This window comes from Gorilla gorilla, chromosome 20, assembly GCF_029281585.2.
Source record: "Gorilla gorilla gorilla isolate KB3781 chromosome 20, NHGRI_mGorGor1-v2.1_pri, whole genome shotgun sequence".
NCBI lineage: Eukaryota > Metazoa > Chordata > Mammalia > Primates > Hominidae > Gorilla > Gorilla gorilla.
Genome location: NC_073244.2, coordinates 69,466,007 through 69,488,025, shown reverse-complemented (window position 1 = coordinate 69,488,025; position 22,019 = coordinate 69,466,007). Strand labels below are relative to the sequence as shown.

General features: G+C 45.9%; 2 protein-coding genes across 3 annotated transcripts; both read right to left on the bottom strand.

Annotated features, from left to right (window-relative positions):
• Window positions 1–340: 340 nt before the first annotated feature.
• Window positions 341–21,582, bottom strand: ZNF547 (zinc finger protein 547). Of its 2 annotated transcripts, none has more exons than XM_004061540.5 (4): window positions 21,276–21,582; window positions 16,402–16,437; window positions 13,073–13,199; window positions 341–7,862 (listed from the first exon to the last, which is right to left on the bottom strand). In XM_004061540.5, the coding sequence occupies exons 2-4, from the start codon at window positions 16,423–16,425 to the stop codon at window positions 6,805–6,807; spliced, it is 1,209 nt and encodes a 402-aa protein (XP_004061588.1). In that variant the 5' UTR covers window positions 16,426–16,437; window positions 21,276–21,582; the 3' UTR covers window positions 341–6,804. The 2 variants fall into 2 exon arrangements, with proteins under 2 accessions (XP_004061588.1, XP_063557771.1); XM_063701701.1 differs by lacking the exon at window positions 21,276–21,582 and adding an exon at window positions 13,709–14,011 and having other exon boundaries at window positions 16,402–16,417.
• TRAPPC2B (trafficking protein particle complex subunit 2B) lies at window positions 17,538–21,412 on the bottom strand. Its single transcript, XM_019015632.4, has 2 exons — window positions 21,276–21,412; window positions 17,538–20,163 (listed from the first exon to the last, which is right to left on the bottom strand). Exon 2 carries the CDS (start codon window positions 20,142–20,144, stop codon window positions 19,725–19,727), a length of 420 nt encoding a protein of 139 aa, XP_018871177.1. The 5' UTR covers window positions 20,145–20,163; window positions 21,276–21,412; the 3' UTR covers window positions 17,538–19,724.
• Window positions 21,583–22,019: the final 437 nt, after the last annotated feature.

The following is a 22,019-nucleotide window of genomic DNA, read 5'->3' as shown; positions in this document are numbered from 1 at the left end:
CAAGCTTTTTGGTACCAGGGACCGGTTTTGTGGAAGACAATTTTTCCATGGATAAGGAAGAGGGGTTTGGGGGCAGATGGTTTCAGAGGCATTAGATTCTCATAAGGAGCATACAACCTAGATCCCTCTCTTGTGCAGTTCACAGTAGGGTTTGCACCCCTATGAGAATCTAATGCTGCTGCTGATCTGACAGGAGGCGGAGATCAGGCAGCAATGCTCACTCATCTGCCACTCACCCTCTGCTATATGGCCCCATTCCTAACAGGCCATAGTACTCATCTGTGGCCCCAGGGGTTGGGGACCCCTGATTTAGAATGTATTTCAGATAAACAACAAATAATTTTATGATAAGTATGTCACATACAATATTTATCTTTTATCTCACTGCACATATACATAGGGAATTAGAAATAATTCAAATTTAACCAGGTCAAGTATCAGTTACAAAATTTGACAATTCTTTTCATCGTAATTTTTTTCTGAACCTATGCATTATATTGAGCATCCTCATTTTTGAACCTAGTAACTCATTCACAGAATTTCTGCTACCCTTCTTCTTCTCTTTTCTTTTCTTTTCTTTTTTTTTTTTTGAGACAGAATCTTGCTCTGTCACCCAGGCTGGAGTGCACTGGCGCGATCTCAGCTCACTGCAACCTCTGCCTCCCGGGTTCAAGCGATTCTTCTGCCTCAGCCTCCTGAATAGCTGAGATTATAGGCGCCCGCCACCATGCCCGGCTAATTTTTTTTTTCGCCCTGTCACCCAGGCTGGAATGCAATGGCATGATCTCAGCCCACTGCAACCCCCACTTCCCGGGTTGAAGCAATTCTCCTGCCTCAGCCTCCCGAGTAGCTGGGATTACAGGCACGCACCACCACACCCAGCTAATTTTTTGTATCTTTAGTAGAGATAGGGTTTCACCATGTTGGCCAGGCTGGTCTCGAACTCCTGACCTTATGATCTGCCTGCCTCAGCCTCCCAAAGTGCTGGGATTACAGGCTTGAGCCACTGTGCCTGGCCACTTCTTCTTAATTGTAAATTCTGCTGGTTGGGGGCCCTTTGTTCCAAGGAAGGAGAGGTTCCACCAGAAGTAAATATTATTACATTTAATTGAAGGGTGATACAGCTACTTGTTCATCTGGGGATCCTTGCGTCACTTAAGCAAGAAGGGATTGCTTTTTTGCTTTGGATGAGTTAGGCTGAGTTGCTGCCATGGAATGGGAAGCATAGGGAGTTATGTCTGAGACCAGGGGATTTCTGGGGGATGTTTTGGTAAGATCATGTTCAGAAATAAAACTAGCAACTCATCGAAGGGAGGACTTCTAAGAATCAGAAGTTTAGGTTTTGATATTTGGGGACATCCTCCAGGTTAAAAAACAAACAAAACTAAAATGCTACCCAGCTGAAGATCTGGCAGAGGCAGAAGAATGGGATGGTGGGGGGAGGGGGGAGGGGGGAGGAGAATGAAAATCAAATCAATTTTCAACCTAAGACCAGTTAAGAAATCTCAATATTATAGATATCTTCCTTGTTTACATGTAAGAAATTGACTATAGAACTCAACAGTGGCCAAGCCAAATATAAAACAGAACTCTAACCCACTACTGCACTGACCAGCTCAGGAAGCCAACATGCTATCTACACTAACCAGATAAGGAAATCTCTCTCTCTCTTTCTCTCTCTCTCTCTCAAGAGTTTTAAGAGGACAGATTTATCTCAGATCTAAAATTCTGCCTTCTTTTGTAGTGCATTACCTGATATCATTGGTTTCGGGGGGTACCAGAGATTACTTTGTCCTGTGAAAGAACTTGACCTTTTTGTGCGTAATGGCTGTCACAAGCAAGAGCTGCAGTGTCAGAAGCAGCTGGTGGCAGTTGTTTACAGTAAATGGTTATTACGACAGAAGGCTACTCATTTCTTTGCATGTTTAGATATAAAAGGCATGCTCTAAACACTTACAAAAATGTCTTTACATCAACGTGCTCTATCAAAGTATTGTGCAGCCCAGTGCCATGATGTTTACTATGTGTTTTTTGTGAAGAAGCTTATATTTAAAAAATGAAGATGTGGTTTTTGCTAAAGAAAAAGTAATTCTGGGCCGGGCGTGGTGGCTCACACCTGTAATCCCAGCACTTTGGGAGGCCAAGGCAGGCAGATCACCTGAGATCAGGAGTTCGAGACCAGCCTGGCCAACTTGGTGAAAACCTGTCTCTACTAAAAAAAAATACAAAAATTAGCCAGGCGTGATGGTAGGCACCTTAATCCCAGTTACCTGGGAGGCAGAGGCAGGAGAACTGTTTGAACCCGGGAGGCAGAGGTTACAGTGAGCCAAGATCGGGCCATTGCACTCAAGCCTGGGGAACAAGAGTGAGACTTCTTTCAAAAAAAAAAAGAAAAAAAAAAGGAATTCTGTCTAGTTTAGGGGTTATGTAAAGGTCGTTTCAAAATGAAAGGAAAATAATGTAGATAAAAGTAAATAGATCTAGGACTGGGCATAGTGGCTCAAGCCTATAATTTCAGAACTTTGGGAGGCTGAGGTGGGTGAATCACTTGAGGCCAGGAGTTTGAAACCAGCCTGGCCAACATGGAGAAACCCCATCTCTACTAATACAAAAATCAGCCGGACATGGTGGTGTGTGCCTGTAATCCCAGCTATGTGGGGGGCTGAGACACGAGAATCACTTGAACCTGGGAGGTGGAGGTTGCAGTGAGCCAAGATCAAACCACTGCACTCCAGTATGGGTGACAGAGTGAGATTCTGTCTCAAACAAACAAAGGTAAATAGATCTAAAAATTGGGGAAAGAGAAAAATAGAAAAAAATTTGTAAGAAGGTATAAAAGGTTTATGGAAAAATCTTACCTTGTGTGGTCAAAACCTGATTAAAATTGGATGGATTTGTTTATAAGACTTTATTCAAGTTAGCTTTAGTATTGACAATACACAAATATAAAAATAGAATTTCGGCTGGGCGCAGTGGCTCGTGCCTGTAATCCCAGCACTTTGGGATGCTGAGGCGGGCAGATCACAAGGTCAGGAGATCGAGACAATCACGGCTAACATGGTGAAACCCCATATCTACTAAAATATAAAAAATTAGCCGGGCATGGTTGTGCGCACCTGTAGTCCCAGCTACTCAGGAGGCTGAGGCAGGGGAATTGCTTGAACCCAGGAGGCTGAGGTTGCAGTGAGCCAAGATCACATCACTGTACTCCAGCCTGGGCAACAGAGCAAGACTCTGTCTCAAAAAAAAAAAAAGGCTGGGTGCAGTGGCTCACACCTCTAATCCCAGCATTTTGGGAGGTGGAGGCAGAGGTGGGCAGATCACGAGGTCAGGAGTTCGAGACCAGTCTGGCCAACATGGTGAAACCCCGTCTCTACGAAAAATACTAAAATTAGCCGGGCAAGGTGGTGCACACCTGTAATCCCAGCAACTCAGGGGGCTGTGGCAGGAGAACCACTTGAACCCAGGAGGCAGAGGTTGAAGTGAGCCAAGATCACGCCATTGCACTCTGGCCTGGGCAACAGAGTGACACTCCATCTCAAAAAAAAAAAAAAAGTAGAAGTTCATTTTCTATTTTGAACACAATTTACATATATTAATAAGAGATAATAAAGTTTTTTCTTTAACTTTTGAATAATCCTCAATTTAAAAATGGGTGGAGGATGAAAAACCTTTGATTCCTTAGTGGCCAAATGGCCATACATGGTAGGGAACTGTGGCTGTCTGTGCTCAGTTACTAAAGGTAAGAGTTACCATGGAAATTTAGAGATGAATCCAACTCCCAGGGGGTTGGTACACTGGATGCATAAGAAAATGCAAACTAATATGCAAAAAGCAAAATATTCAATCTCTGGTTCACTGGATGCATAAGAAAATGCAAGCTAATAAGCAAAAAGCAAATTACTCAATCCTTTGTTATCTATAACAGCTAAAAAAAAAAATTAGAGAGTGCTGGGTCCAAACTTGATGCTAGATCAAGCTTAGATTTCAGTCCATCTGAACGAAACCCACCAGCCAGCCTAAAAGCCACCTCCCACCAAGGGCAGAATCATTTAGGGACAACAGAAAATGCCTCTGAGACCTACGGCTACCAAGAAGGTAGTCATTGTGGGGAAGAACAAAACCAAGTAACTATTCAAACCAGAGAGTATAATGTGAAGAACTTGTTTTACTTTATAGATTGAAATAGTCAGTTTCCTGAGGAACCATTACTAAAATGGATTGTGAGAGTTAACTAATTAAGGGACAGCATCTTTGGTTTTAAATGCTGCTGGATGGAAGAGCACGTTTCAGTTGATGCAGAACCTGAAACCACCTTTGCAGAACTATGAATAATGACAGAAATCTAACATGACTGTCTTGCTTCTGACCTCACAGGCTACATTTTTTTTTTCTTATTTTAGCTCAGATTCACATAAGGAACACAACTTGATCCCTCGTATGCACAGTTCACAATAGCACCTTTGCTGTTTATGTGGCTCTATTACATGACACAGAACCTGGCTTACTCTAGAAAAATTAGATGGAATAACTTTGACAATAGACTAGTCAAAGAGAGAACCCAAATAAAATCCCCCAAATCCCATTTAACAGCAATCCCCAACCCCAAACCACAGACCGTACCAGTCCATGGCCTGTCAGGAACTAGGCCACACAGTGCCGCACAGCAGGAGCGAGCATTCCTGCCTGATCTCCACCTCCACCTCCTGATCAGCAGCGGCATCAGACATCATAGGAGCGCAAACCCTACTGTGAACTGTTGCATGCGAGGGACCTAGGTGCACTCCTTATGTGAATCTAACTAATGCCTGATGATCTGAGGTGGAAAAGTTTCATTCCGAAACCATCCAGCCCCCTGCACTGCCATCCACAGAAAAACTGTCTCGCATGAAACCAGTTCCTGGTGCCAAAAAGGTTGGGGGACTGCTGCTATACAAGATCATTTAGAATTTGGCATAATTTTCAAAATGACACAACCCCTGACAGGTTCTGTGGCTTTGGCACCTAAGCTATTCTATCTGTTGCCTAGAACCCATTAAGAGGAATGCTCAATGGCATGCACACCCCATGATAGGTACGCACCTGGAAAGCAGCAGTAAGAGCACAGAGGGATGGTCAGTGGCATGCACACCCCATGATAGGTACACACCTGGAAAGCAGCAGTAAGAGCACAGAGGAATGGTCAGTGGCATGCACACTCCATGATAGGTACACACCTGGAAAGCAGCAGTAAGAGCACAGTCATTGGGACTGGACGGCCTGGGTAGAGGGCAGGTCCACAGGTAAATTGCTGTATTTTGTGACCTTACTTAAAGTCCTTTAAAATGTATTCTTACCATGATGTATTCTCATACAACATTATACACCACTAAATATCTACATAGATTGGGGGAGAAAATGATCCAAGGGCTTCAGAATGCAATTGGTATTTTGCAAAGATTTCTGTTTTGTATCAAAGATGACAAGCTATTTCCTGGTTGTAAACACTGGGAAAAATTAACAAAATGAAAAGGCTCACAGGATAGAACATAGAAACAAGGGGTATTTACAGAGAAGCTCTGCATTGTTATAAAAATGGGATAGGACAGTTCTCAAAATGTAGTCCCTACATCAGCAACAACAAAATCACCTAGAAACCTGTTAGAAATGTTGCCTTCTATGGATTAGAATGAGGACAAATCACAACTTTTGTGGAATGTTAGGAATGTAAAACGGTGCAAGTTTTATGGAAAAGTTTCTCAGTTCATCAAAGAATTAAAGTTAGAAGTACCATGTGATCCAGCAGTTCCACTTTTTGGGGTACCCAATAAGAATTGAAAGCAGGGTCTCAAAGAGATATTTGTGCCCTTATGCTTGTAGTAGCAATATTCACAATAGCCAGAGGTAGAAGTAACCCAAGTGTCCATGAATAGATGTCAGAAATAAAGGAAATGTGGTAAATGCAAACAATGAAATATTGCTCAGCCTTAAAATTTATGACACATGCTAAAAAATGGATGAACTTTGAGGATATTATCCTAAGTGAAAAAAAATAAAGAAAAACACTCTAAGATTCTTCTTCTGAGAAGTACCAAGAATAGTCAGAGTCATAATGACTTAAAAATATGGTGGTCGCCAGGGACTGAAGAATGTGGGAATGAGTTGTTTTTTAACGGTGGTTATAGAGTTTCATTTTACAAGATAAAGAGTTCAGGATATTCTTTGCTCAACAATGTCAATGTACTTCAAGTATTAAACAAGACATTACAATAGTTAAGATGGCAAATTTTATGTGGCATGTACTTCACCATTGTTTTTTAAAAACCATATAATACTAGTTCTCAGTGCTAAATCAGAGATTTCTGGGTGTTGTTCATCATTTTGGCTGCATTCAAGGCACATACGTGGCCTTTTTCCAGTGTGAACTACATGATGTCTAAGTAGTGTGAAGTAGTAGCAAAATAATGTCACACATTTGCTGTACTCAGAATCTGACTTTCACTAGTGTGGATATTCTGAAGCCCAATAAGTACAATCTTGCATGTTGAATCTTTACCACTTTCTACTTTATTGAAAAGACTCTTCTTCAGTGTAAACTCTCCAATGTCTAATGAGATGAGAGTCAAACCAAAATAATGTCCCGAGTTTGCTGAACACACATTTCTGCAGTGTGAATTCTCTGATACATAGCAACTGGAGAGCTGTACCTACATAATTACCCACGTTCACGGCATTCAGTCTTTCTCCAGTGTGTACTGCCTGCTGTGCAGCCACAATATGTTGGCGACTGAAGGCTTTCCCACATCCACTGCATTCATAAGGGCCTTATCCAGTGTGGACTTTCTGATGTCTGAGAAGTGTGGAGTTATACCTAAAGAATTTCCCACATTCACTGCACTGCTTTGCTGCAGTGTGAACTGTCTGATGACAAATGAGGTGGGACTTTGTAAGGAAGGCCTTCCCACACTCACTGCATTCATAAGGCCGTTCTCCAGTGTGAACTCTTTGGTGTTGAATGAGGACGGATTTCAAGCTGAAGAATTTCCCACATTCATTGCACTCATAAGGCCTTTCTCCAGTGTGAACTCTCTGATGTCTACTGAGTGTAGACCTTTCCATAAAGAATTTTCCACATTCACTGCAACCATAAGATCTTTTTCCTGTATGAATTCTGCAATGCCTAAAGAGGTTTGAGTTGCACTTAAAGAACTTCCCACATTCACTGCAACCATAAGGCCTCTTTCCAGTGTGAACCCTCTGATGTGTAATGAGTGTGGAACTCCACATAAACAATTTCCCACATTCACTGCACTCATAAGGCCTTTCTCCAGAGTGGATTGTCTGGTGACGAACAAGGTGAGACTTACAAAGAAAGGCCTTCCCACATTCATTGCACTCATAAGGCCTTTCTCCAGTGTGAGTTCTCTGATGTCTATTGAGTGTGGACCTTTCCATAAACAATATCCCACATTTGCTACACTTATAAGTTCTTTCTCCAGTGTGGATTTTCTGATGGTCAGAAAGTTTATGTTTGTGGCTAAAGGCTTTCCCACATTCACTGCACAAGAAGGTCTTCCCTGCCATGTGAACTCTGTGGTTCTTCACAAATGTCGGTCTTCCTCCATCCCCTCTAGAAAGTTTCTCTCTAATCTGCTCCTTTTGGTGCTGGTGAAGACGTGCTGGACACGTGTACAGTCCCTGCTCGGGGTGTGTTCCGCCATGCTCAGCCAGACGCAGAATGTCCTTCAGAAGTGAGCTACATGTCTCACAGGGCTGGGTATTCTGGGTAGATAGACAGGGCTTTGGAGCCATGACCTGTGACACTCCTACAGAAACACCTGGCTCTAAAGGTGCCTCCTCATCCTCAGCTCCATGGCAACAACCTGTAAGAATAAAAATGCTGGTGAGGTGCATGTTGACTGTGATGAGCGGAGGCAACCTCATCACAAATGTCAGTCAGACACCCCATGAAAATGATCATGGAATTGGTGACAGGCATGAACCCTGGTACTGTGGCAGGCCAGGTCTCACTAACAGCTGAGCAAGCAGGCTTCCATGACAACGGTTTCAGCACTAACTGAGTGGTTAAGTTGATTAAAAGTTGATAGAGCCAGTGCCCTCATGTACAGGCTGGAATGTAACAAAAGCCCACCAAGAGTTTTGCCTAGGCCTTTCCTGGGCCTTAAAGGATGAAAAGATAACAAAGGAATTCTTAACAGGACCTGTTTAGGATTAAATACATTTTATTGGGGGTCTGAAGAAACTCCCCAGGCCTCCACGAATAAGTTTATTGGGGTTCTAAAGAAACTCCCCAAACCTCCATGATTTAAAAGGAGACAAGATAAGGGTAATCGCCCCAGCACCTGGACCCATTTAGATTAAGTAAATTTACTGAGGCTCCAGAGGAAGGTCTTCAGGACTCAGATCTTGGTTACAGAGAAGTTAATCACTTATATCTTTAGATGAATGCACACTCACATGGAGACAAATAGCTTAGAAGGTAGATAAGCTCTGGAAAACTTTGTAATTTTGAGTTGGTTTGGCTATAATTTCCAGGCCTTCTCCCTGTAACCGGTTACAGAAATAAAAACTCTCTTTTTCCCCAGTTCCTCTGCATCTCATTATTGGGCTGCAAGAATAAGCAGCCCCACCCTCGGTTTGGTCTGGAAACAATATGGTTAGGCTCTGCGTCCCCACCCAGATCTCATCTTGAATTGTAATCTCCATAATCCCCACGTGTCAAGGGTGGGACCAGGTGAAGGTAACCGAATCATGGGGACAGTTGCCCCATGCTGTTCTCATGATCATGAGTTCTCCTGAGATCTCATGGGTTTTATTTATTTATTTTGAGACTGAGTCTTGCTCTGCCGCCCAGGCTGGAGTGCTGTGGCACGATCTCTGCTAACTGCAACATCTGCATCCTGGGTTCAAATGATTATCCTGCCTCAGCTTCCTGAGTAGCTGGGATTACAAGCACGTGCCACCACGCCTGGCTAATTATTGTATTTTTAGTAGAGATGGGGTTTCACCATGTTTGCCAGGCTGGTCTCAAACTCCTGACCTCAGGTGATCCGCCCTCCTCGGCCTCCCAAAGTGCTGGGATTACAGGCGTGAGCCACCGCACCCGGCCAATCTAATGGTTTTATAAGCATCTTGCATTTCCCCTGCTTGCACTCACCCCATCCTGCTGCCCTGTGAAGAAGATGCCTGCTTCTCCTTTGCCTTCTACCATGATGGTAAGTTTCCTGAGACCTCCCAACCATGCGGAACTGTGAGTCCATTCAACCTCTTTCCTTTATAAATTATCCAATCTCAGGTATGTCTTTTTTTTTTTTTTTTTTGAGACAAACTCTCATTCTTTCCCCGAGCCTGGAGTGCAGTGGCGTGATCTCAGCTCACCGCAACCTCCGCTTCCTGGGTTCAAGCAATTCTCCTGCCCCAGCATCCCAAGTAGCTGGGATAACAGGTATGAGCCACCATGCCCAGCTAATTTTTGTTGTTGTTGTTGTTATTCTTAGTAGAGACGGGGTTTCGCCATGTTGGCCAGTCTGGTCTCAAACTCCTGATCTCAAGTGACCCGTCCACCTCAGCCCCCCAAGGTGCTGGGATTACAGGAGTGAGCCACCAAGCCTGGCCAAGTATCGGGTATCTCTTTGAGACAGAGTTTTGCTCTGTCACCCAGGCTGGAGTGCAGTGGCATGATCTCAGCTCACTGCAACTTCCACCTCCTGGGTGCAAGTGATTCTCTTGCTTCAGCCTCCCGAGTAGCTAGGATTACAGGCACCTGCCACCATACACGGCTAATTTTTGTATTTTTAGTAGAGATGGGGTTTCACCATATTGGCCAGGCTGGTCTTGAACTCCTACCTCAGATGATCCACCTGCCCCAGCCTCCCAAAGTGCTGGGATTACAAGAGTGAGCCACTGTGCCCAGCCAGGGTATTTCTTAATAGCAGTGTGAGAACAGACAAATATAGTAAACTGGTACTGAGGTAGTGAAATACTGCTGTTAAGGATACCCGAAAATGTGGAAGTGACTTTGGAACTGGGTAGCAGGCAGAGGCTGGAACAGTTTGGAGGGCTCAGCAGAAGACAGGAAATGTGGGAAAGTTTGGAACTTCCTAGAGACTTGATGAATGGTTTTGATCAAAATGCTGATTTAGCAATATGGGCCATGAAGTCCAGGCTGTGGTGGTCTTAGACGGAGATGAGGAACTTGTTGGGGACTGGAGTAAAGGTGACTCTTGCTATGCTTTAGCAAAGAGAATGGCAGTTTCTTGCCCCTGCCCTACATATCTGTGGAACTTTGAACTTGAGAGAGATGATTTAGGGTATCTGGCAGAAGAAATGTCTAAGTGCTAAAGTGTTCAAGAGGAAGCAAAGCAGAAAAGTTTGGAAAATTTGCAGCCTGGCTATGCAATAGAAAAGAAAAACCCGTTTTCTGGGGAGAAATTCAAGGCTGCTGCAGAAATTTGCATAAGTAACGAGGAGCGGAATGTTAACCACGAAGATGATGGGGAAAATGTCTCCAGTGCCTGTCAGAGACCTTCCCGGCAGCCCCTCCCATCACAGGCCCAGAGGCCTAGGAGGGAAAAATGGTTTCGTGGGCCTGGCCCAGGCTGTTCAGTGCAGCCTCAGGACATGGAACCCTGCATCCCAGCTGCTGGCCCTGGGTCCCCCTGCTCTATGCAGCCTCGGGACATGGCGCCCTGCATCCCAGCTGCTTCAACTCCAGCCATGGCTAAAAAGGGAAAGGTACAGCTCCAGCCATTGCTTCAGAGTTTAAGCCCCAAGCCTTGGTGGCTTGCACATGGTGTTGGGCCTGTGGGTGCACAGAAGTCATGAACTGATATTTGGGAGGGAACCTCCACCTAGATTTCAGAGGAGGTATGGAAATGCCTGATGTCCAGGCAGAGGTTTGCTGCAGGGGTGGAACTCATGGAGAACCTCTGCTAGGGCACTGCAGGAAGGGAAATGTGGGGTCGGAGCCCCCACACAGACTCCCTACTGGGGCACTACCTAGTGGAGCTATGAGAAGAAGGCCACGTCCTCCAGTCCCCAGAATGGTAGATCCACCAACAGCTTGCAACGTGTGCCTGAAAAAGCCAGAGACACTCAATGCCAGCCCATGAAAGCAGCTGAGGGGGGGTCTGTACCCTGCAAAGCCACAGGGGCAGAGTTGCCCAAGACAGTGGGAGCCCACCTATTGCATCGGTGTGCCCTGGATGTGAGAGATGGAGTCAGAGGATATCATTTCAGAGCATTAAGATTTAATGACTGCCTCGCTGGGTTTTGGACTTGCATGGGGCCTGTAGGCCTTGTTTTGGCCAATTTCTTCCATTAGGAATAGGTACATTTATCCAGTGCCTCTATCCCCATTATATCTTGGAAGTAACTAACTTGCTTTTGATTTTACAGGCTCATAGGCAGAAGGGACTTGCCTTGTCTCAGATGAGACTTTGGACTTGGACTTTTGGGTTAATGCTAGAGTGAATTAAGAGTTTGGAGGACTGTTAGGAAGGCATGATTGGTGTTGAAATGTGAAAGGGACATAAAATTTGGGGGGGGCCGGGGTGGAATAATATGGTTAGGCTCTGTGTCCCCACCCAAATCTCATCTTGAATTGTAATCCCCATAATCCCCATGTGTCAAGGGTGGGACCAGGTGGACATAACTGAATCATGGGAACAGTTTCCCCCATGCCATTCTCATGAAACTGAGTAAATTCTCATGAAATTTGCTGGTTTTATGTGTCTGGCATTTTCCCTGCTTGGACTCATTTGTCTTGCCGCCCTATGAAGAAGATGCCTAGTTCTCCTTTGCCTTCCGCCATGATTGTAAGTTTCCTGAGGCCTCCCCAGCAATGGGGACCTGTGAGTCAATTAACCTCTTTCCTTTAGAAATTACCCAGTCTTGGGTATTTCCTAATAGCAGAGTGAGAATGAAGTAATACAAACACTAAGGCCAATGAGAAGAAGGCCTGCTGTGCAGAGTTGGACCTGGCAAATACCCATAATGGGAGAGCCCTGATGATGGGTAAGAACACAAGAGAGGAGTACAGTGCAGAGAGGAGGAGGGTCTCCAAGTCACTTCTCTGCAAATGGCTTTCCACAGGCCATGGCTGCTGGTGACTAGTGAGCAGTGTGTAGAAGGCTGTGTCTAAACCCAGAGAGATCTGATTGTGACAGAGGAGATGGTGTTCAGGGACTACTGACAAATACATGCAGACCTCACCTTAAGTACAGGTCATGCAGTGGATGGCACTGCAGAGGGAGCAGTTGAAGAAAACAGGTAACGGCTGGAAGCCAGGGATTAGAAGTCAGAGTAAAAATGACAACGGGGGAAGGAAAAGAAGAGTGAGTTGTGGCAACCAGTCTTCAACTAAACAACAGGGGTCACCAGACAGATTCCTAGTAATATGACCCCAGCTGTGATATTACACCTTTCCCAACTCCCAGGAACCAGGATCATGTCCCTCTGAGTCTCTACAGCCCTTCAGGGAGTAATATCCACCCTCTTGGGTACCAGGGCCCTCCCCATTGCTTAAGGTGACAGTCTGTGAGACCTGAAAGAGACCAGTACTAGGGGAAAGACACAGAAAGAGACAAGACAGCACATTCCCAGAGAGATCACCTGATGATATCTCACATTCAATAATCACCAGAACTTCACAGAAGATTTCTACATCCTACACAATCAAGCCAGTGGTTCACCAAATTAGTGATCAGGTCAGTGCCAGAAATTCCAGGAACAAGAAGGCACCAAGAAATATTGGCAAGAGCAAGGGAACAACAGAGCACAGAGGTCTCATGCATTTGACTAGAACACAGGGCCAGTGGGTCTCTGCGTCACCTTCAACATTTCTGGATCCTGAGCCCTTTCTTGCAAGCCTCAGAACAGCAGGGGATGGGGCTGCTAGGAAAAAGGAAGCACAGAGCACATATTCCAGTCCTGACTCTCATGGAACATATGTCAGGAAACAAGGAAAAGAAGCAGCACCCATGGTCTCACTGTGGGAAATGCAGAGCTGCCTTCAGGTAAAAGGAGACAACACAGCCCAACCCAGGACACTGGGCAAGTGTGAGGGCCTTACCTAGTGAGGACAAAAGGGCCAAATTCTCCAGCATCACATCACGGTACAGCAATCTCTGAGCCTCATCAAGGTGCCCCCACTCCTCCTGGGAGAAATATATGGCCACGTCCTCAAAAACCACACGACCCTGCCAAATTGGGAAAGATGAATACATGAGCAGCTTTTCAAACTGTATTTACTTAAGTTCTCTATTTATTTTCTACTTATATTTACCACCCATTAAACACAGGGACAAACTAATAGCTAAATGTGCTTCCATCTCCCCTACCATCCTGGGCACATATTCTGAACCATCTCCATCTCTAACTTTCTCAAACCAAGTCAGTATTTCCCATGCTCTAAATCAACCCAGGGACAGGTACTGCACAACTATGGACAGTCCCAATAGCCCAGGTGTCCTGGAATTACTAAAACTAGCCAAACTATCCTGACAGCCAGCCCTGCCTTGTTTCCCTTGGAAACCCCAACAGCATCTGTGGACTAAACTAAACTCCTCACTCCAATTTTCCTCCTGATCAAATCTGGTGTTTCACCGTGTGGCCCTGTGTTATGTGGTATGTAACCTCCTTAGGGAAACGTAAGGAATAAATATCTTCTTTCAGTGTCATTGGCCTGTCCCTGGCATCACTCACTCACATCCATAAATGAAAACTCCATGGGGGCCAGGCACAGTGGCTCATGCCTATAATCCCAGCACTTTGGGAGGCTGAGGCGGGCAGATCACCTGAGGTCAGGAGTTCAAGACCAGCCTGGCCAACACAGTGAAATCCCATCTCTACTAAAAATACAAAAATTAGCCGGGCATGGCGGCACATGCCTGTAGTCCTAGCTACTTGGGAGATTGAGGCAGAACTGCTTGAATCCAGGAGGTGCAGGTTGCAGTGAGCCAAGATCATGCCACTGCACTCCAGCCTGGGTGACAACACAGCAAGACTCCATCTAAAAACAAAAACAAAAACAAAAACCCCAATGGTTACAATCACTGCTACATTTCTCTCCAGGAACTCATCCCTCTCCCCTACACCTCCTTTCCTTCCTCAATCTCTACACCCTCCCAATGTGGAAGAGAAACCACATCCAGGTGGCATGAATGACTTTTCTCTCCATATTGACATTGGCCACCGTGTCCAGCACACAGAGGAAACAGATGGAAGATAAGGTAGAAAAGGAGTGTGGGCCTCCCATGGGGGGATCCATCCTCTCCTGCCAGCCAGTTTCCATGGAATCACCCAGATCTTGTCTCCCAAGACAACCAAATTCAGACTCATCCTCCTCCCTTGAGCTACCAGGGCCAGGGCCTGGGGCCCTCCATTCACACTCCTCCTGCCTGCACATCACTCTTTGGACAGCACTCCAATCCCATCTCTCACACCTCCACTCCAGTCAATTCCACAGACACCTCCCAGCCCACACCACAGGCATTTCCTTCACCTCCTAACAGGCAACTCTGCACACAGAAACCAGGCGGTGCACGGCAAATACGCTCAGCATCCAATTCACTCCCAGTCCTGCCCCAGAACACCAAAGTCCCCTAGCACCGGGGGCAGCCCAAAGCCCTGGGTTGAAGGTTCCCTACATGGCCCTGTTTCTCACTTCACTGTCAGCTGCCCAAACCATGTGAGGACTTCACATACTCTCAGCTGTGTCCTGCCTCATGGACACAGGATTGTAAGTTTCCTGAGGCCTCCCAGTTATGCTTCCTGTTAAGCCTGAAGAACTATGGGCTGGGTGCGGTGGCTGACGCCTGTAATCCCAACACTTTGGGAGGCCGAGGAGGATGGATCATGAGGTCAGGAGATCAAGACCATCCTGGCCAACGTGGTGAAAGCCCATCTCTACTAAAAATACAAAAATTAGCTGGGCGTAGTGGGGTGAGTCTGTCGTCCCAGCTATTCAGGAGGCTGAGGCAGAAGAATCGTTTGAACCTGGCAGGGAGAGATTGCAGTGAGCCGAGATTGTGCCACTGCACTCCAGCCTGGGCCACATCTCAAAAAAAAAAAAAAAAAAAAAAGAACTGTGAGTCAATTAAACTTCTTTTCTTCATAAAGTACCCAGTCTCAGGTAGTTCTTTGTAGCAATATGAAAACAGACTAATAGAATTCTCATCCTCATCTCATTCCAACTGATGCTTAGCAACTCTCCGACCTCACCCTATTACCCTCCTCAGCAACCCCATCATGTCCACTCTCCTTAAGAAGTCTTTCTCACTCCTATACCCCACCATCTCACATACACTCATCCCCACAAACACTCCATTCCCTCATTTGTCTAGTGACTCCTCCACCACCACATAGGCACCCAGTAAGAGACCCAGTTCTCATGCCCCATGCCAATTCTCTGTCTTCGAACAGCACTGCCACCATAACCTAGAGATGCTGTCACCTAAACTGAATCCATGGCTTCATCCTGGTCCATATGACAGCCACCGTAGTGTGGACGTCTCCAACCTGAACTCCTCCACCAGGAGTCTCTGAGACATCTGTGGCTTGAACAAACACTGACTCCTCATACTCACTCTGAAAATTCCTAATACTGCTGACTTCTCCCATCTTAGCTGATGCAGCATCTATGCTTCCAAACAAAAATCATGGGGCCACTCCTGATTCCCCTTCTATCCCACCCCCCCAGCTGCCTCACTCTCTATATCATAAAATGTGGGCAGCTCCAGTTCAAAACACATCCTGAAGCCACCGCTACTCTTGACAAGTTACCACCAACATCCACCTAGACTGCTGCAGGAACATCCTCTCAGATCTCCCTGCCATTACCCTCACCTCCACAGTCTGTCCTCCACTCAGAAGCCAAAGAAAGTTCCTTAAGCTAGGGTCCTATCACTTCCCTCTTCTGCTTCAAATCTTCCCCATCTACCACCTCCCTTAGATTAGAGACCCAGGACCTAGGCTGTCATTCCAGGCCTGATGTTTGTGTGTCTCTAGCCACCTCCCACTCTGCTCCCTATTCCTATCCGATATAACAGACACTTGCAGTTCCCTAAAAATCCAGTTCAGTCTCTCCTCTAAACACTGAAACATTCTTAATCTTGTGCCCATGACACTCTGACAGATGTTACCACATCAATTGTCAAAAATGGGAGCCACTCCACATAATCCAGGGCCATCCAAGTAAGGTGTCACAGTAAACTTAAAACAATCAAACAAAAATCCCAGACCTAATTTAAGATACTAGAACTGGTGGAATCACTCACTTTTCAGACATAAGAGAGGGAGAAAGACAGAAAAAGTCTCTGGACACCACTTTTCTTTACATGGAGGTGCCAAAACCGTCTATGAGATAACTGGTAGGTGAAAGGTAGAAAACACTCCACTCACCTGTGCAGGGTTCATTTCTGCCATCGCCAGGGGACCCTGAAGGAAGAGGGAAACCATGAGAAATGGGCAACCATGGGAAGATCTTACAGGCAGAGTTGGACCACCATCTCTTCTTCCTTACCCTAAAGCAAACTGATCTCAAGTTGATTGTATAAACTCAGCTCCTCAGACTTCACTGTTGGCTCTTAGCAGCACTGTGACTCTAGAAAAGAACTGAACCTGCTGGAGCTTCAGTGCTCTCATCTGTAAATAGGTTGTAAGAATGGCTCCCACCTCATAGGACTCTTACTGGTGTCAAACACTCGTTGCTCATCATATATATCAGCTATTACTGTTCTTGGATTAATGGTTTACTATATGTTTTCAGTATAAATGATGTAGTAGAATTTCAAAAACTGAGGTGTATATTTTTAGCTTTTAAAATTTTAAAGGATACTAAAATTTTCCATGGTATGTTGATAATTATAGGCAAATTTGGGTCAAATCAATTATGTAGTGTTTGCAGGAATTTAACTCAATGAATAGCTTCACTTCTAACTGCCTATGTGTACACATTTAGAAGGACACTGACTAGTGCTTATACCAATTAAGTGTTTCATATATTCTTAATGAGTTGTAGGGAAGGGCTGAGCAGGTAGGTCAGCTACTGGTCCTCTCTGCAACCAGGCCTGCCTGTTATATAAGGCTCTGAGGGGAGCGTGCTGGGAGACCTTGACTGGGGCAGTAGATCATCCAATCTTGCTTTGATATGCGGAGAAGGGGAAAAAGCAGTGCCCTAGTTTAGAACCCAGCTGCTCCACTAGCCTGGATAACTTTTTTCTTTTCCTACAAAGAGTGGCCCTGAGGGTCAGCCAAGCCTGTAGGTGCAGAATATAAACCATCTCAAACCTTAGTCTCCATCCCAAGCCCATTCCTTATCCCATCCACGCCTCCCTTTTTCTAGGCAGAGGACAAAATCCTTCCTACGGCAGGTCTGCGCCTTTCTAAAGTAAGCGTCTGGCTTATGGTCCCATCTATGGTGTGAACCCCAAGTATCAGCTCTCTCCTCCCTCACCACATAGCTCACAGGCAATGACCTTTAGACTTCCCTACCAAATTGGATCCTCAGGACCTGGTCCAATCTACACCCTCTATTCTTTTTTTTTTTTTTTTCTTGAACAAACATCTTTATTTAAGAAATCAAATAGGGTAAAAATGAAGGTAGCAATTTTACACAAGGATATAAGACAAAGCTTAGAATTACTTGCTGAAAAGTTATTCAGAATGGAACAAAATTGTTCAAGTGCTCCCAGTTAGCACAGGTTGTGTTACTTGCTTTTCAATGGACATTTACTATTTTACAGTAAGATCTACTTATCATAGGAACAAACAGACAATTCCCAGCCCCCTCTGGTGTACTGCCTAAAAGGCTGAGTACAAATGTTAATGTAATCCAAGCTTTTCTTTGACAACAACCCTAAAAATTGCCTTACAACTTTTCACAAGTACAGGCATCAACAGTTGATTGTCTGAGGGAAAGGAAATATAAGAATATAAAGTGACAGAAGCAACACACTTCACTGTGGCCTGGAACTGCTCCCAGCCTCCTATTTTACAAACATGATTCAGGTTCTCACATTATAGCAAGATCACTATTCCTAGCCTCTGGCAGAAGCAGACATGTGACACTTAGCACTGCACAAGTGTTTCTTTGGCTTCTTGAGTAGTGCTATGTATACTGCCAATACATTTTTATAACATCTCTAAATGCATAACGTCCACGTATGTGCTATCACATTTCACTTCCAACGGCAGAATATTTTAGTTTTAAATCTATCTACCAAATCTTGACTATGACATTTGTTTCTGGATTGTTATAAGATCAACCTATCTGGGCTGGGTATGGTGGCTCACACCTGTAATCCCAGCACTTTGGGAGGCTGAGGCAGGAGAATCGCTTGAAGTCAGGAGGCAGAGGTTGCAGTGAGCCAAGCGCCATTGCACTCCAGCCTGGACGACAGAGCGAAACTCCATGTCAAAAAAAAAAAAAAGATCAACTTATCTGAATTGGGCAAGTCGAAAGCTTATTCCCAGCCGGGCGCAGTGGCTCACACCTGTAATCCCAGCACTCTGGGAGGCTGAGGCAGGCAGATAACCTGAGGTCAGGAGTTCAAGACCAGCCTGGCCAAAATGACGAAACCCTGTCTCTACTAAAAATACAAAAATTAGCCAGGCGTATGCCTGTAATCCCAACTACTCTGGAGGCTGAAGGAGAATTGCTTGAACTCGGGAGGCAGAGGCTGCAGTGAGCCAAGATCGTGCCACTGCACTCCAGCCTGCATGACAGGAGCAAGACTCCATCTCAAAAACAAAAGCAAGCACACACACACACACACACACAAAAGCTTATTCCCAATTTTTAAGTAAAAAATATTTCATGGCCAGGCGCGGTGGCTCACACCTGTAATCCCAGCACTTTGGGAGGCCGAGGCGAGCAGATCATGAGGTCAGGAGTTCAAGACCAGCATGACCAATATGGTGAAATCCCGTCTTTACTAAAAATACAAAAATTAGCCAGGCGTGGTGGTGCATGCCTGTAATCCTAGCTACTCGGGAGGCTGAAGAAGAATAATTGCTTGAACCCGGGAGGTGGAGGTTGCAGTGAGCCAAGATCGTGCCACTGCACTCCAGCCCCTGCACAACAGGAGCCAGACTCCATCTCAAAAGAAAAAAAAAAAGAAAGAAAGAAACAAAGAAAAAGAAAGCTTATTCCCAATTTTTAGGTAAAAATATTTCATGGCTGGGAGTGGTGGCTCACGCCTGTAATCCCAGCACTTTGGGAGGCCCAGGCAGGCAGATCACGAGGTCAGGAGTTCAAGACCAGCCTGACCAACACGGTGAAACCCCGTCTCTACTAAAAATACAAAAAAAATTAGCCAGGCATGGTGGTGGGAGCCTGTAATCCCAGCTACTCGGGAGGCTGAGGCAGAATTGCTTGAACCTGGGAGGCGGAGGATGCAGTGAGACGAGACTGCGCCACTGCACTCCAGCCTGGGCAACAAGAGCAAAACTCCATCTCAAAAAAAAAAAGAAAAAAAATTAATTATTATTGATAATGAGCTCTTTATAAATAACACTGTTCACAAGGAAATACTAATTGATCTACTGATATGTGACATGAGACGGAATGTACTATTTTTAAATATAAAAGGAATTTCATTAAGTTTAGATAAGCTGAGAATACACAAAAGATTTCCACGCTATTTAATCAAGTAATTTACAACGTACACATTCCTGAGTATACACCATTGTGGTGACATCATTTATTCTGGAATTTTCTCCATTCAGCTTAAAAGGTGTTTCTTCCCAAGAAACTGAACTTTTCTGTCAAACGCACTTGATCGAATAGAATTGGGTTCATAAAATGGATTCATTGAAAATTTTATATATAAATCATAAACATCAGTAAAGAAGTTCTTTATTCCATCTTCTTGTCTTATGTCATGAAGCATAATAAACCTCATATGCCCCGCAGTGACAAATGCTGACACAAACCACTCGTTGAACTTGTCCACAGTTTTCAAGTACATGTTGTTCGACAGCCACATGTTCTCATCTACGAGGTCGAGAGCAGCATGAGCTATGAACTGGTTCAGATGACGATGGTCGTCTTTGGATTCTGCCTTCCCAGCTGGTAAAAACTCCATTTCAAAAACTGGATTATCATGGTGACCAACAATTACAAAGTAGAAGCTTCCAGACATGGTCTTCAATATATGGCTCCTGCAGCGGGAGGCCGACAACGGAAACGCAATGTCAGTTTCCGCGGAAGAGACCCGCGCTCCGCACCTTTTTTTGACACGGAATCTCGCTCTGTCGCCCAGGCTGGAGTGCAATGGCGCGATCTTGGCTCACTGCAATCTCCACCTCCCGGGTTCAAGCAATTCTCCTGCCTCAGCCTCCCGAGTAGCTGGGATTACAGGCGCGCACCACCACCCCCGGCTAATTTTTGTATTTTTACTAAAGACGGGGTTTCACCATGTTGGTCAGGCTGGTCTTGAACGCCTGACCTTGTGATCCGCTCGCCTTGGCCTCCCAAAGTGCTGGGATTACCGGCGTGAGCCACCGCGCCCGGCCACCCTCTATTCTTTTGAAGAATCTACACCAGTTCTCCTCTGTAGACTCCAGACCTTTCTGTCCCCCTACCCATGTGACATTTTCAACTTGAGACGCCTGAGAATCATACTGGCCAAACTCCAACCCATGATCTTCTCCATGAAACCTACTTCTCATGCTGCTGACTTCCCCAACTTCATTCTTTCAGATGTTCGGGGAAAAAAAAAAAAATGGCCCTTCACTCCCTATTTTTGCTCACAGACATATCCGATACGGCAGGAAAACCTGTTGGCTCTATCTTCCAGGTCTATCCAGAATCCCATCACATTGTCCCTCTTATACCACGGCTCTGGTGCAGCCTCTGGGATCCACTGCAGTGGCCTCTTCTGGGTCTCTCTGTGTGAATTCCCCATCCTGCTCGTTCTAACTCTGGACCTGCCCCTCCCACTGGTCTTCCCTTGACAACCTTCCATGGTTATACCGGCTTCTCAGGCTGCCATTCCAAGAGAGAATTCACAAAACCCTCTCTTTCCCGCAGAAACAACCCACACTCCGGGCTCCCCGACGCGGCCCACTCGGCAGCGCCTCCATGCTCTGAACCTGAGGTCCCCGAAGGGAACTCTGAGGCTGCATCAAACCAGCTGATACGGGGACCCCACACAGGAACGCCCCTCTCTTCGAGACAAGGGGCCTGACCTGCAGGGCCCCTTCTATGGGCTTCAGCACTGGAAGGAGGGGTCGGGCGGAGGTGGGGGGGGGGCCTGGGATGGGGCACCCACCTCGGGTTCTTCGGCGGGGACTCCGCAGGCCCAGCCAGGGAAGAGAGGGGCGGGGGCGACAAAGGCAAGACAAGGACACCGCCGTTCCCAGTCCTTGTCAGCTGAGCTTCTGCCACTGTCAGTTGTGCCTGTGTCACTACCGCCTCTGCGTACAAGGAACCAAGCCGCTTCTCGCGCTTTTCCGCTCCGTCACTTCGGTGACGTCATAGAGCGCCAAAGGCCGGAACTAGTGAAAACACCAGAGAAAATCAAATCAACCACCGCAAGAGGACGCCGGAAGTCCCGCCCTCCTACGATGCGCGCGCACGGACGGACGCGCGCACGCACGCACGCAAAGGTTCCTTCCTGCACCTTCATTGGGTCAGTCGCGCTGCCGAGAACCGCAGTGTCTTCTGGGTTATGAAGTTTCGACACCGCTTCTGGACTTGCCTTATAGCGTTGGTCAGTCCTCATATGGCGGATAGAGGCTCAGTGGCACCGTCAGGGGAGCTGGTAAACGGAGTGCCGGACTCCACGGACAGGACGGGGCTTGGGTTGCTCTTAAAGGCGACATAACCAGATTTTCTTGAAGTAAGGTCTAGGATACTCACAGAAATGTGAGGGACCTATGATATCGGATTGTGAAGCACAGCAAGTTCTCGACGGCTACACCGCCAAAGGGACACACCATACCACAAAGGCACTCTGTCTCTACTCATGCCTCTCAGCCATATGTTGCTTTTCAAATACACATACAGTTAAACT

What these genes read in the sequence shown, in the direction of transcription:
- TRAPPC2B (XM_019015632.4), bottom strand. Translation starts at nt 20,144, where the DNA reads ATGTCTGGAAGCTTCTACTTTGTAATTGTTGGTCACCATGATAATCCA.
- ZNF547 (XM_004061540.5), bottom strand. Translation starts at nt 16,425, where the DNA reads ATGGCAGAAATGAACCCTGCACAG. An exon ending in CAGAAATGAACCCTGCACAG is followed by an intron (nt 13,200 to 16,401) that starts GTGAGTGGAGTG and finishes CCAATTTGGCAG; the next exon opens with GGTCGTGTGGTTTTTGAGGA. An exon ending in GGCCCTTTTGTCCTCACTAG is followed by an intron (nt 7,863 to 13,072) that starts GTAAGGCCCTCA and finishes TTATTCTTACAG; the next exon opens with GTTGTTGCCATGGAGCTGAG.